Here is a 14,154-nt window from a genome sequence, read left to right on the forward strand (position 1 = left end):
GTAACATATTTCAATTAGGCAATGATGTGAAACACGGGGTGTGCTGGTGGTGTGTGATCATTAAAATCAAGGAATTTTCTCTAACACTAAAATGCTAGTCCTCCCTGTGCCTGGACCTTGGCTGCAGTTATCCCTGCTTTGCTGCAGTAGAATAAGGAAGGATGACAAGAGGGCTCACAAATTGCAAAGAACTGAGAGTGGCCAGGGCTTCCGGGAGCCATTCGGAAACACTGGGGCTGCACAGGCGCCCAGAAGTGCCACCTGCCTTGTGAGCTGCCCTGCTCCCTTTCTCTTTCCCACTGTAAGCATTTGGGTGAAACAAAGGTCCTAAATCCCTCACTGTTTGCACCTTGACTTCCCCTCGGGGTGAACTGTGGCAATTGATGCTGTGAATCCATCTTGACAACATGAATAGAGGATGCTATGTGAAATGAGAGGGGAATCCAGAGGGGAGCTGCTGATGGACTTTGAATCAGCCCAGGGTCTCTTTTCATGCAAATGGGGAAACCCAGGGAGAAAAAGACATGCAGAATCTGAGCCCAAAGGCCACCCAGGGCCACAGCCTGGCTCCAGGAGAGATTCTTGAACTTCTGATGTCCAAAGCCAAGAAAGCATATATTGTGTCCCAGCAGGAGTTGGGAATTGTATTAAAGGGCAAACTTTCTGATTTTCTTTCAGATTGTGTTTTCAGGGAATCTGAATGATGTTTCTGAAGCAGTGAACAAATTCAAGGGAAACAAAAAGTGTTGAAAATGGGCTTTTATAAGCAGACTCCAGGCAAACTCCCATCCTCTTGCAGAAAATGCTTTACAGAGGGAGGACCTGGGACAGTTGCCAGTAGCACAAATGGCTGGAGGCTGGCAAGCCTAAGTGTTGGGGGAATTTTGCTACAAAAATTTATTTTCAAAATCCCTCCTGAGAGCATCGATGACATGACACTTGAGGATGGAATTTGTGTTGCCACTTTGCTGCAGTCTGGCTGGGCACAATCAGGAGCCACTTGTCAAAAGAAACTAACTTTATTTTTAGAACCACACACGCCAAACAAAACAGCCTCTCAGGAAAAACCCTCAGAGCCTCAACTGCCACCACCGGCTTTCCACAAGCCTCTCTCTCCCACACAAGCTTCTCTCCACCTCCCACAATCCTCCTGCTCTTGAGGCCGATTGGCTGGGTCACGTGGGCGGAGCCAAAAAAGTCCCCCAAAGAGCAGCTCCGTGGTCTGAAAGGGCAGGGAAACAGCCCAATGAGCATCACCGCAGAGGAGCCAATCAGCTAGATGTTGCTGGGGCCGCTGTGAGCCAATCATCAGCCAGCAGCTGGAAGTTTGCTGGCAGCTGGAAGTTTGCTGGGGCCCCTTCAGCTGTGGCTCTCAACACCACTTAGAGACTCTAACAGATAGTTCTGGAAATTTCTATGTCGGGGGTGGTGCTGACGCCCATGGAGGATGCAGTCTTGAGCTGCACATGAGCTCTGCCTTTCAGGAGTTCACCAGCTTGTTCAGCAGATATTTATTTAGCACTTACGGCTTTTAAATATTGAGGAAGTCGCTGAGGATCCAGAGGGGAACAGAACGAAGTCACTGTCTTCAAAGCACTCAGAGTCTTGTCAGGGAGACAGACAACCCAGTGTGTGTGATGAGCATTTCGAGAGGGGAAATTGAGGGACAGAAGAGTCTGTGTGGCAGGGCAATAGCACCTAGATCTGATGAAGGATGGGACGTTAAGGGACCTCAGAATGGAGACCCAAAGGACAGGTGAGAAGACTCGCAGTCAAGAATGCGATGGGGGATTTTGAGGAAGGGAAAGACCCTCCTTGTGTTACAAGCCAGGAGCAGGGGAGCAGGAGAGTGGGTAAGAAGTAACTGGAACCTGAAGCAGTCACCAGCAGGTGTTCTAAGGGGCCTGGCTGTTCTTCTAAGAACTGCAGGGTTTAGATTCAGGAAATGGCATGATTGGGACCAGGAACTGTGTTAAAACCAGAACCATGTCAGCAGTCTGTGGGAGCAGCCTGCCACAGCTGTGTTGACTAGAGCCATCAAAGCCCTGGCCATACAGTCACATGACCCAACTCTGGCCTTCCCTGGTTTCCACTCACTGACTCCTGCACCACCTCCCACTCCCGGGTTGTTCGAAGATAGGCTCTCACCTGTCCCCTACTTGAAATTTGCATACACTGTCAGTATAAGTTCTGGTGCTGGCTCATCCTCTGTCTGCCTTCATCCCTGGGGGAAGGGAGATACCCACCCCCATTCTGAGCACCACCAAGCTGCTTCGGGCTGTACCATTTTCGCCTGTGCATAGGTGGTTATTCTTCTCCATGCAGCCTAAGGTCGGACAAAAAGTCAGCCAAGGACCCTGATTTGCTTGATGACTATAGCTCAAGGATGACTAATAAATAGGTTTCACTCCCTTCGTTCATTCCATTCACCCAGTAATGCCTGCAGCCTATTTCTAAAGCTGGGCTGCAGTCAGTGTTGGAGTCCATTGGTGACATCTGGCACTGGGGAATGCAGGGAAGTTCCACAGAGCATCCCTAACATTCATTCCTCTCCCCACTCCAGAGGGAAGTTTAAGACCTGTCCCTGGAAAGTCCTGCTCCCATCCTTGACAAATCCAAAAACTCAGAAGTCCTCCTGGACACCCCTCTTGCCCTCTTTCATGATTCCTCATACAGGTTTCCCAAATACCCCTCTAATGTGCCCACATTTTCTGCCATAATCTCAGTCCAAGTTGTTCTTATCTCTTGCCTGGATGTTTTGCATTAACCATTTAATTGCTTTCATGCCTCTCTCTCCTCATAAGCACCATTTCATTGAATCTACTCTGTTCAATATTCCAGTTGAAATGATATTTTTAAAAATATCTGATCACGTCTTCGATGCCTGAGCAAAACACTTCAGTAGCTTCCCATCACTCCCAGGATGAAGATCAACAAGGCTCCGCCTGTCTGTGTCCCCTCACTTCACGCCACTTCACTTTACCCAACTAGACTCCAGCCATGGCCCCTATTTTGACTTCTCAAACATGCTGTGCCTTCTTTTCTACCAGGCCCAACATATGCTCTTCTCTCTTCTTAGTATGCTATTCCACACCCACCAGCACACACGCGTGCACATACAACACACACACACACACATATGCACACATACATGCTTCAACTAATCAGCCATCCCAATTAATCCTCCATTGTGGCCTGAGTTCACTGAGCATGTCTTCTCCTTGGCATTCGTTGCAGAGGAGTAATCTGTTTGTTTAACCTGTTTGATTAATATCTGTGTCTCCCCCATGACAAGGCAGGACTGGGTTCTACCCTGCCCCCCACTGTGCTGACTGACTACCTACTGCAGTGCTTACCTTCAGGTATTGTTATAGGAATTGTAAATTATAGTTTTGCAGCTACTTTAGTTTCTTTTAAATTTCATACAAAGATAAATTTTTCATAAGGCAGAATGTTAAATGAAGAATGTGTGAAATGTGTGTCTACACTACCCACTTTGCCCGTAAGCAGGAAAACTATCATGGACGTTGTTGTTGGCAATGGATCAGCATTGTACTTACTAACTCAAAAGACAGATAAAGTGATGGTATCTGTGAAGTCTTCCAGAAAGATATTCAAAGAGAGAACAACACATTACCTTATGTCAATATATATTTTGGTTTAGTTTAATATTTTAATAACTAATAGTATAATAAGGTTTATTTTTCAAATTTATAGTATTATATACTCTTACTTTGCAATTATTCTTTGTGAAACAAAAGATTAAAAACAAGTCAATTAAATAAACTTTTTATTATAGAAACCATACAACTAACATGCGCGGGAGGCCTAATAAGTGTCAGGTATCTTTCTCGGCACCAGCATTATTATGCTGAACAAGAGATAAAATGTGCACCCTCCTGGACCAAATGGGATAGACAGATAAAAAACAAAAAGATAAATAAGTGAAACCTATAGAAAATTAAATAACGATGGCTGCGGGAAGAAAAAAATCAATAAAACATGAAAGGAGCCCACTAAGCCATAAGCCTGGCATACGTGGCCACCTGGATCTGGACCTAAGGGAAGGCCTCCACCACGAGAAGGTGACTTTGGCAGAAAAACCTCAAAAAAAGAGAGCTATATTTATTATTATGTTTTCAATTATCTGTGATTACTAATAAACTGGGAGTTTCAATCCCTTGAAATGGCTGTTTTCACCACCCACTTGCATATAAATCATGCTTCATTATAAGCAGATCCGTTCACACCTTTTTGTGGGCTCAGGGGAATGCTGTGTGTGCTCCCACATAATGCTGTTGCTCCCTAATGATAACATTTCCTGCGTGTTACGATGCAGAGAAAAGGTATGGACCTGCTGCCCCCCCAGGTGCCTTCCAGGAGGGGTCATTCCACAGCTTTCCCTGGAAGCCGCTGCAGCATTCAGCTCCAACATAAAGGGAAGGGGCTTCTGAGCCGTCCCCTTGACTAAATCTAGCAGCCACCTCAGGACTGGGAGTTCAGAAATGAAAATCTTGTCCTAGTAATTGGTGAGACTCAAAACCCTCGGGGCTACTGGTGTGAAATCATTTGAGGTTAATGGCCCTTTACAGGCTCACTTGATTTATTCTAGTGTCTCCTATGCAGACCGGACACTGTTTGCTCATTCATTACTTACACATTGATTGAAGTCTCTTTTTGCCAGCCATTGTGTTTGGGCCTCGAATATAAAAAGATAAACTCAAAGAGCTCAGTTGACCAACTGAAACCTAAATAGACTGGCACCATGTGGTGTCACAAATGCTGAGAAAGATCCACGCAAAGGGACATGATAGTGGAGGGAATGACTAATCCCCTTCAGCAAGGAAATGAGATTTGCCCTAAGATTTGAAGAAGAGTAGGAGTCTGTGTGCTAATTGGGGCATCCCAGGCAGGAGGGACTGTGGCATGCACTGTGGTGACATGCTCAGTGTCACAATAAATAGTGTATGATCTACGCAGCATAGAGGACACAAGGTGGACAGGATTTTCCCACCCTACAGGATCCTACAGTGTGTTGAGGGCAGGAAGAAAACAAGGATTAACCAGGAGGCAGGCAGAGCTAACTGTGTGATCCACAGAGGCAACCATCTGGTTTCCTGGATTTAAACTTTAGATGAATTATTTTTCTTTAATTAACTATAAGATCATTGTATTATTTCTGAAAAAATGTATTTATTGTAAAAATATCACATTAAGAAGAAAGCAAAGATATCAAGAAATTGTTCACCAAGACAATACTTTGTTAATAATCTGGTCACTCCCCTGGAGACGTAATTAGATGTGCAGTATGCAGCACGTGATTGGGGTCACACCATCCATACACCTTATTCTTAGCTATATACTGTGGATTTCCTTCCACATCAGTAACTTGCATTGATTCATGTTGGTAGCATTGTATGGATTGCTTTTTCTTACGTGCTTCTGACACATTTCTTCTTATCATGAGATCCAATGCAGTGTCCATAAGTCTAAGAAGCAGTGGAGCTCCATAAAAGAAGACCCACCACGGTGTCATTTTTACAGTTATAAAACTCCTCAACTTCTTTCTAAAAAGTGCTTTTAGTATACAGAATATAGAATGGTGAAAATTCTGGGCATCACTTGCATATTTTCATCCATTTTCTTTAACAGTACTACACTGATTGATTTTCATTTGCTGACATTAAAGCGTTCAAGTAAATAAATCCTTGAGTATCACATGCAGCTTTGTTTAACCATAGACATGCTCATGGTAATTAGATTTCCGATTTTGGAGAATTAGGCTTTGAGGAATGTTTCTTCAGAAATAGATTTCTCTGGTAAGGTGAGGAGAAGTTTCCAGAAACTCTGGAGTCTGATAGGCCAGACACTGGTGCTTCCTTCCTATGTGACCTTGGGAAGTGACTTTGCCTCTCTGGTCTTTAGTTTCCTCTTTTGCTAATCTACAATGAGACATCCCTACCATAGTTATGGAGGAGTGCACAAGAGACTGTAGGAAGCTCCCGATTCAGTGCTGGTCCACAGTGTGTGCTCTTAGAGCCACATACAAGGTTGCTTATAGGATGCAATCCAGGTGTGCCACCCCGGACCCTCTAGGGTCTTCCCTCTCTCATTGCTTCTGTTGTTGCTATTCCTAGAACTGAAATTCAATGTAGAATATTTTCAATAAATATTCATCAAATGAATATAATATTTAGTAAAAAAATGTTTGAAATCATGCCCATTTTTCAGGGACCCTCATTCATGAAGTTCTCCCCTATCATCCTTGGAGAAGTGGGCCTTCCTTTCCCTGAGGTCTCATTGAACACTGTTAGCCCATATCATAGGAATATCCCACCTGCTGCCTTAATGTAGAGTCACTCTTAAAGAGCCTCAAGAATGGGGTGAGAGGGGACAGAACACATTTATAGGGATAGACCAGAAGGAGTGCTGTGTGCATCAGAAGCCTGGCTTGATCTCTTGCTATTGACAACCCAAGTGATCAGTTTACTAATCCCACGTTTTTGCTCTTTTCTGCAAATACATGTTTTGCCAAACTAAGTGAAGTTTGAGTACCATTATGTGCCTAGAAGTACTTGACAGAGGAGGCCAGCAATTCCCAGACCTGCCTGGGTACCCCAAACCCTTAGGAGCTTTAAAAAACTCTCCCTGCCAGATCACTCCTATGAAGTTCAATTCAACTAGTTTGGAGAGGATCAGAGGATTGGGCAGCCACAGTCACTTTGACAAAGCCCCCACGCCATTCTGATGGATGGCTAAAGTACAGACTCATGAGAGAGCCTCATAAACATGTCCATAGATTTTAATTTCAGAAAGAAACTTTTTTTAATTAATTAATTTACTTTTTAAATACACGACAACAGTGGAATGCAATACAATCCTTATTACACATATTGAGCACAATTTTTCGTATCTCTGTATATAAAGTATGTTCACACCAACTTATACCATTATACATGTACTCTTTTTTTGCATTACCTTATATACAAACAGAGATATGAAAAATTGTGGTATATAGGAACTTCTTTTTAATAATGTTGAGAGTGAATGTGTTTCTGTATCTCTTTGTCTCTATCCCCCAACCACCACCCTGAAACACACACTTGCAACATTTCATGGGCTCACAACCTTTTCAACTGGGTCCCATTCACCTTCTAACACAAGCCTTCCCCCTTCCTGTCACTCCAGTCTAAGACATCCCCTGTGACAAAACACTAGTGAAAGCATAATGCCTGCTTAAACTGGTCCCAGGGTGTGTGCACCTTGGGTCCCAGCTTCATTGCCCCTCTATGCAGGCTGTCCCAAGTGCGGCAGAGGATGTCTTCAGTTAATACCCCAACTGTGGGCACTGAAGTAGTGCCCTTCACATTCATGTTAGCACCTACACCCCTCGAGCAGCAACTGTGTGAACAGGGCCACAAGTGCCTGGGAAGCTGACAAGGAGCACTAATGACCATGAAGGGGACATGATGTAGGGGCATTTGCAAGAGGCACACCTCTCAGTCCCACTACAGAACAGTACTCAAGAGAGGAAAACACCATCATAGGACACTCAGCAGCCACTTCATTCATAAGTCGTTTGCATGAGGCAAGGGGCGAGAAGGGAACAATGCCAGGACCCTCGCATATTTGACTTCATTGAATTCCCACAGTAACCCTGTGAAATAGATGGTAGTATTCTATTTGTCAAATTGTAGAACTAAGGCACAGAGAGAAGACAGAGCTCACCTAATGCTACATTTCTAGTTTGCAATGGGGCCAGGATCCAAACTGCTCTATCAAACTAAAATCCAGGGCTTTTCCCATTTCACTAAGAATCCCAGCAAGGAATAACAGGCTAGGAGATAGCATCCTAACTGCTAGGGTTGTGCAAAGCATTTAATCTCTTCCAGACTCAGTCTGCCCACTGAAGGAAAAGATTTCCTTGTGCTGATTTTCAGAGTTGTGTGATAAACACAAGTGAATGGATGGAGTTCCATACATAACTATGAAGATCCATGCATAATTATGAGCTATTAAAATGCAAATATAACTACAAAGATGAGAAACTATGGAGATTAAAATGCATCTGTATCGCACTCAGTCTTCCCCGCAGCAAACCATGTGGCAGAGGTCACACTACACTCTTGCCCAGTTTCCATAACATGAAGATGGCCTAGGATTTAATTTGTTGTCAATTAACCAGTTACTTTGCTTTTCTCTACTATGGTAATCCCAACAAAAGAATATTATCTTTCAGGTCTTGGATCCCACTTTCAGGTTGCATGTCTCACTTCTTCTCATCTTTTATAAAGAGGTAGTGCCCCCTAAGCCTGCTTTCTTCTCTGTTCCCTGTTTCCATAGTTAGAGCACACTTGCTGCAACACCCAAATTCAGAACTTACCCATCATGGAGGCTGCATCCATCTCAGTAGGTCGCCAGTCCTGTGAGTCTTATCTCTACCACATCTCTCACCAGGACCTCAGCAGAAACCTTTCCAGTTAATCTCCCTGCCTCCACCCTCAGGCACCTTCCCCAAATTCATGCTTCAAACTGTGCTCCGAATGATCTTTTAAAATGTAAAATGTTTATGTCACCTTTCTGCTTAGCACCACTTCATGACTTCCATTTACAGTTTGAATTAGATGCAAGCATCTCAAGCTACAAGATCTACCTACACCTCCTTCCTCATAGTTTGTAGCACACCCTTTGATTGCTACCTTCCAATTACAGGGTTGCTTTTTGCTGCCTCTGGACATTTGTAGTTACCATTTTCTGTTCCTAGACTTCTCCTTGCCCTACAGGAGGACTTCCTGGACTTGCCCTACACAGGGATGGCTCATTAAAATCATTCAGGTCAATTTAGACACCAATTCCCAGTAAAGGTCATTCTTGATCCCTGATTTGAATCATGTCATCACCCAGCCCAGTGCCTGGACCAAAAGACACTGGCCATGTTCATAGAATGCTATGAAACCAGCAATTCCCTGAGCAGTTCATCTGAGAGTCCTGTGCCTTCTCCACCCTCCTCCCACCCACCAGTGCCTCGATAGCCAGGCTAATGAAACTGGTCCTCTTCCCTGCTTCTTCCAGGAGCGGCTTGTGCTATCTGTGCTCCCTCGCTTTGTGGTCCTGGAAATGATCAACGACATGACCAATGTGGAGGATGAGCACCTGCAGCACCAGTTCCACCGCATCTATATCCACCGCTATGAGAACGTCAGGTGAGAAGCTCAGAGCCCTTGCCCTGGTTCTCCATGTGATCTGTGTGCGCCTGGCTGCTCTCAGTGTCCTGCTGTGACTCTGTCTGCATGAATGTCAGTGCCTTTCTTCATTTGGTTGATTAATTCATTAAGTGGTGATTATTCATCAGAGTTTTACATTTCCAAATTGAGGTTGCAGAAGAATGTCAGAAAATTTGATTATATTTGCTAGTTGACTTACTGCCTGGCTCCCCTAGAGGAGGCTTGCTACATATCCAGTGGGAAAGGAAAAAGCTCTGTAGACTACAATTGGAAAAATAATCTCAAAATGCAGTCTGGAGGCTTGAGGAATAATCACATGGATTGCCTCCTTATATTCCTCACAAGAATCTTTAAACAACTTGAAACAGAGACTACAACTTCTTTTCCTTTGCAAATATATTGCTGGCCAACCATCCTCCATCTTGCATCCATCCACCAATCATCCCTCTACGCACTACCCATCCATCCACCCAACCACCCACTCACTCACCCATCCAGTCATTCATCCACCTACCCATTAATTCACCCATCCATCATCTATGTAATCAGTCCATCTGACAGTGAGTGTCTCTGTGTGCCCAGGAATACGCTATACCTGGCTTAGACTTCATAGTGAGGAAAACCAGCTTTAGGATTTTAAGTCTGCTGTGAGAACTTAGGCAGTGTACTTAACTCAGTCTCAGGATATTTCTTTGTAAAATGGATGTTTTAATCACCACTGTGCAAGGTTTAGGTAGACTACATGTTTGAAGATGCATAGGTAACACAGGTGTCAGCATCTCGTTGAGCCAGATACGCTGTAGGTTGTTTCAGACACGTTTCCTAGTTGTAAGTCCAAGAATTCAACCCTGGCTGATTTAAAAGAAGTATATTTAAAATGCTGTGTGGCAGCTTACAGAATCACAAGAGAAGCAGGCTGGGGACCTGGGCTGGAATAAAACCAGGCCACAAGACCAGTCACACCAGAGCACCAGGAGTTGGCATGCCACCACCACTGTCTCCAAACAGTCCATTGCTTGTGCTGCTCATCTCTGTCCCCTGACACAGGGTGCTGCTGTTCCTCCTGCAGAAACTGGACATTTCTGCCTTTCCTTACTCCCACTATCTGCTCCCTGCAACTTCTTTGCACCTCATGTTAAGCCCTAGGGCAGATGTGCTCACTGGCTAAGCCCATTTTCTGTAAGTGCTGGGAGAGCAGGCTTCTGGATTTTCAGCTTACACCCTAATATCGTATTTCTTTCCTACCAAACATCTTAATGTGGAAATTTCCCAAATCTTGGGTAAAATTCCACATATTGAACGGTTCTAAAAATTGACAACATATACCGTTCCTTCCTTTCCAACATTGGTAGGAAGGAAGAACAAGTCTTTCTGGCATCTCTAAGGGTTTCACACCTGAGATGCAGGGACTCATATTTCAAATCACCATCCCATGGCGATCTTGATTCTGACACAACCCTTTAGTAGGCACTTAACAGCACTGATGTGGGTGCTTGAGGTTGCCAAGCAGCTCTTTGTCAGAAAGCAACCCCAATAGAGATGCACCCTAGAGCTAGCATCAGTTCCGTAGAAAATAGGAGATCATGGATACCAGTTGTCTAACAGTAGCACCTTTCAATCAACACTGCAATTCTATTAAGAAGGCAGAGTGCTAGCTGATTGTAAAAAGAGGCAAACCTGGGCAGGGCAGTGGGGAGTGGGGCAATTGGGGTGGGTAGAGAAGCCTTTTTGGAAGAAGGGATCCTCATTGTCCTTACCTGAGAGGGTCAGCCAAATGGAAAAAAAGAAAATTTAAAAGACATGAGTTTTGCATAAGTGAGGGCAGAGCTGTGGTATGTGCTGATGACTTTCCATATTCCTTCTTTGGTGGCAAAGTGGCTTGATGATAAAGGCCGGTCCCTAGAGAGATCAGAAATTGGATGGCTCTTTTGGAAGAAAATAAATAAATAAGATATAAATGTATATGTGTTATATAAATATATAAAAATAAAATAATATAAATGGCAGATGAAAATGCCTGTCGCCATGGAGAAAGAGGGAAGAACAAACTACCTTCAAAAAGGAAAATAATAATAACAAGCCCACACACCCACACCATCAAGTGCCACAACCAATGTGTTTGTCCTTCTTTCTGTGCTTCCTATAATCCCAAACAGCCCAAGTTACTTCTGTCCCTGCAAGCCTGAAAATGTATTTTAAACATCTTACTCTGCAGACCCTGTTCCAAAGTTCACAACACTCTGAATTAAAATCCCCTTTCCTGCCCTGCCTCCTGCACCAGGCCAGAAGAGCGGTTTCCAAGGGAGAAGAATGGCAGGGGCAGCTACCACCAGGGCTCTGCTAGGGGCGGTGGTGGCAAGATGCCCACTGTTGGGGCTCAGTGCTGGGGAGACAACCTCACAAGGGGCAGAGGGGGCTCTTCTGCCTGAGACCAAGCTGTTGGGTGCTAAAATAAGACCAGAGGCAAGGAAAGCAGAGCAGAGGAGGACGGTCCTGAGCCGCTGTCTGAGAACAAAGCCAGACGGGCTGCTACACCCCCTCCCCAGCCCCCAAAGCAAACTGCTGCAGAGTGGGGAACCATCTTGAAATTATTTCCAGTGCTGTCGCCCTCTTCACAGCAACCCGCCTCCTTCATTCTTTCTTCTGTGGCTTTTTTTAGTTTGTGTGTGTGTTTCTTTGATGACCTTTCCCTAAAAATTGTCTCTAGTGCATTTCTAAGTGTTGATTTTGGTGCCTCCTGTCAGCAAAGGGTGTGTTCCATTCCACTGGAAGACAACAAGTTTATAGCAAGAATCAGAGACCTGATGACCTTAAGCCTAATATCTCCTGGCAGCTTGAGAAAAGTCCCTAGCCTTGACCTCTGACCTTTCAACCACCAACCGGTTAATGTACGGCTCTGACTTAAACCAGTGCTTCTATGTCTGTAACGTGCACATCAATCAAGGGAGACTCTTATTGAAGCAAATTTTGATGAGTGGGTTGGGAGGGGTTTCAGATTCTGCATTTCTGACAATCCCCAGGAGAGGCCAGGGGTGGCCAAACCCACATTCTGAAAAGAACTTAATTTTGGTATTTCTGTTGACTGGACTCAGGATACAGGTGTAATAAGGCCAGACAAATTGTGTACTGGGTAGGTGGGACCCAGAGGTGACTTTTTCCTTCTATTTACATAATAGATGGAGCACACTTGGCCACACATGACTCTACTCCACTAAATGCCTTGACAGCGGGGCATAGGCAGGCAGGAGACTAGTGATGGAGTGGCTGGCTATGTCCAGGGAGGTCTCCATAAATATAGAGTCATAGCGTGAATGAGGTCACAGATTTTAATAGATACCAAAAAGAGACAGTGCTGTTCTAAAGACCAGGTACAGCATGGTATATAAAGAAACCTCTGAAGTTTCAGAGAAGCTAAAATGTGAGCAACGATAAAACATAGCATCCTGTTTGGGATCCCATCCTTCCTCTGAGAGGTCCCTGAGGTGAGGTGAGTGGAGCAGTGTCCTTCAGTGGACAATCCCAGCTATATCACAGGCCACTGGTGAGATGTGGGCAAGTCTCCTTGCCTCTCTGAGCTTCACGTCCTTAGATCCAGACTGCAGAGCACTGTGCCTGCCTCACAGAGTAACCTGAGAGACCAGCCAAGATGGTACCCATGCAGTGCAGGCTCTGGGAGGCTCTTGAGGGCTGCTCCTGCCCTTCTACCAAGCCATAAGTGTAGAATAAGTCATCACTTTGCTGAAATCTATGAAAATGTAAGAGTTTTCGGTGATTGATCATTCTGTCTGAAGCCTGCCAACTGTGCCAGCAGGGCTCACATTTTGGAGAAAGTCTAACTATTTGCCTGCCATGTTGGGTAGAGTACATGTCACTGGGCTTGAGTTGCTGAGCTTCTGTGTTCTCCCCAGCCCTGGAGTCTGTTCTGCAATGTGCTCATGGCATCTACATTACTGATATTTATAAAAAATATAGACATAACCCATGAAGTTTCATTGTGCTTTTCACAACAAAGCAATTTATTTACACTGAACAATTCCTTTGGAGTCTGCATTGCCTACATCCCCCATCCCACTCAGAAGGACCTTCAGCTGACCCACTGTCCTTCCTGATCATCTGAGTAGCCTCTCCTTGCTGAGATATTTGTTAAATACCAAGACATTCCTCCTGCCTCCCATGGCAGGAAGAGCAAAAATCTCAGACCACAAAGACATTTGATTTATTTGGATGGAGTTGATGTTTCTCCCAGAACAGATTAAAATATTAATATGCTTTCTCCCACCCCCACCCCTTCCCTGTTTAGTATTCTTTTTGCAGATGTTAAAGGATTTACCAACCTCTCTACGACCTTGTCCGCTCAGGAGCTGGTCAGGATGCTCAACGAGCTCTTTGCCAGATTTGATCGACTGGCCCATGTGAGTTGAATTTAATTCCCTCCTAGTCTTCTGTAGGAGTGTGGTACTGCATGTGGAATGAGGGAAGAGAAAGATTCAGCCTTCATCACCAATGCCATTACCATTCTGCATCCTGTCCCCGGGCCTGGACCCCTGACCCTCTCACATTCTGGGGACTGATGTTAGTTATTTATTGGTCTCGGGTGGGAGGTTTGTCAGATTAATTTTCCCAATTGAGAGACAGCTGACTGAGTGACAGTCATGCTGGTCTTTTCTGTTTTCTGTTCCCTCATCATTATTTCCCCCTGCACGTGGCCAGGTGCCATCCAGCTGCAGGCTCGGTGTTTGTGCATACAGTGATGGCCACCTGCAGTTTCCTAGCCAACCCCAGCCATCTGCAATGAATTGCCTGTTTTCAAGACCCAGTAATCTGCTGGACCATCCCACCACCATTTTGTTCAACCTAACTTGACAGCTTTGTTTTAGCCAACTAGACACTGCCTTCATTTTTCAGCTGGCTTAATCAAAGCTAAGATAGA

At 44.7% G+C, this 14,154-nt stretch overlaps 1 protein-coding gene across 1 annotated transcript in view; it reads left to right on the forward strand.

Moving 5' to 3' along the window:
* Adcy8 (adenylate cyclase 8) overlaps positions 1-14,154 on the forward strand; it is a 216,858-nt gene that overhangs the window by 73,084 nt on the left and 129,620 nt on the right. Inside the window, exons 3-4 of the mRNA XM_027947608.2 lie at positions 9,073-9,203; positions 13,525-13,636. Of these exons, the coding sequence (XP_027803409.1) occupies positions 9,073-9,203; positions 13,525-13,636 (243 nt within the window). The remainder of the gene's footprint in view (positions 1-9,072; positions 9,204-13,524; positions 13,637-14,154) is intronic.

This window comes from Marmota flaviventris, chromosome 15, assembly GCF_047511675.1.
Source record: "Marmota flaviventris isolate mMarFla1 chromosome 15, mMarFla1.hap1, whole genome shotgun sequence".
NCBI classification, from domain to species: domain Eukaryota; kingdom Metazoa; phylum Chordata; class Mammalia; order Rodentia; family Sciuridae; genus Marmota; species Marmota flaviventris.